This window comes from Trichechus manatus, unplaced genomic scaffold, assembly GCF_000243295.1.
Source record: "Trichechus manatus latirostris isolate Lorelei unplaced genomic scaffold, TriManLat1.0 scaffold00104, whole genome shotgun sequence".
Lineage (NCBI taxonomy): Eukaryota > Metazoa > Chordata > Mammalia > Sirenia > Trichechidae > Trichechus > Trichechus manatus.
Genome location: NW_004444040.1, coordinates 4,489,960 through 4,491,216, shown reverse-complemented (window position 1 = coordinate 4,491,216; position 1,257 = coordinate 4,489,960). Strand labels below are relative to the sequence as shown.

The window sequence follows — 1,257 nt, the reverse complement described above, 5'->3', positions numbered from 1 at the left end:
TAGCACTTAACCACTACACCACCAGGGTTATCAACCCTTACATGGTATAAAACAGTACCCGAATTAAATGAAATACTTGGCAATAATTATCAATGACCTGTGTCTTTATATGCATGTAAAAAAAACTAAATATTATGACTGAAACAGAAATTATTTCACTCTTTTTTACTTTTTGAGTTTTTATGCCAGAAGATGCCATCAATATTTATAGCAGGAATATAATACTGCATATGTATTAGAGATAGAGATACAGATAGAGATTTTCTTTATATCCTTTTTTAAAAAATGAACTTTATAGAGGTATAATTTATATACAGTAAAATGCATAGAACTGTACATTTAAAATCTGCATTTTATTCTATACACATTATATCTCAACAAGGTTGATTTTTTTATAAAAGATCTTTGAGAATTGCCATGGTTCATTGTATATTGCTAAAATAGTTCAGAGAAGGTCAAGAAAAGTGATAGAGAAAATGAAGATTGACGCATTGGGTGGACACAGAAAATAAATAGCTACGTAATTGGTCCTGGAAAGAAGAAAGTGCATAAATTTAGATGATTTGAGATCAATTTTATAAGACTTTTTGAGTTTAAAGTTAAGATGCTGAATTTAATGTCTGAGACCTTGGGAACCTGTGGGGTTTTTAGGGAGGAGGCTAAAATAAAGAACATGAAGGAAAAAAAAAAGCTTTGGTTTGCAGAGTCTATTGGCAAGTTCCATTTTCTTTCCTCACATTCCAGTCGATGTCTGTTTCTTTATTCAGCAGACACCTGTATTTGCCACAATGCTCTCGTCCAGTGACTTTGCATCTGCTTCCTGGGAGCTCGTGGTCCGAGTTGACGATCCAAATGAAGAGGAGCAGAGAGACGTCACACTGAGGGTGTCTGGAGACCTGCATATTGGGGGAGTGATGCTGAAGTTAGTAGAACAGATCAGTAAGTTACTCTTTACGATTTCTCTCTATTTGACAACCTCTCTGGTGCATCACCACTAACTCATGGTTACGGATTGAATTGTGTCCCCCCAAAATGTGTGTCAACTGGGCTAGGCCATGCTTCCCAGTATTATGTGGTTGTTGACCATTTTGTGATCTGATGTGATTTTCCTATATGTTGTAAATCCTCATCTCTATGATGTTAATGAGGTAGGATTAGAGGCAGTTACATTAATGAGACAGGACTCAGTCTACAGGATTAGGTTGTATCTTGAGTCAGTCTCTCTTGAAATATAAAGGAGAGAATCTAGAATAGAGG

The 1,257-nt window shown here is 35.7% G+C and overlaps 1 protein-coding gene across 1 annotated transcript in view; it reads left to right on the top strand.

Moving 5' to 3' along the window:
* The first annotated feature begins 776 nt into the window (after window positions 1-776).
* FERMT1 (FERM domain containing kindlin 1) overlaps window positions 777-1,257 on the top strand; it is a 48,969-nt gene continuing 48,488 nt past the window's right edge. Inside the window, exon 1 of the mRNA XM_004383050.2 lies at window positions 777-939. Within this exon, the coding sequence (XP_004383107.1) occupies window positions 789-939 (151 nt within the window). The 5' untranslated portion in view covers window positions 777-788. The remainder of the gene's footprint in view (window positions 940-1,257) is intronic.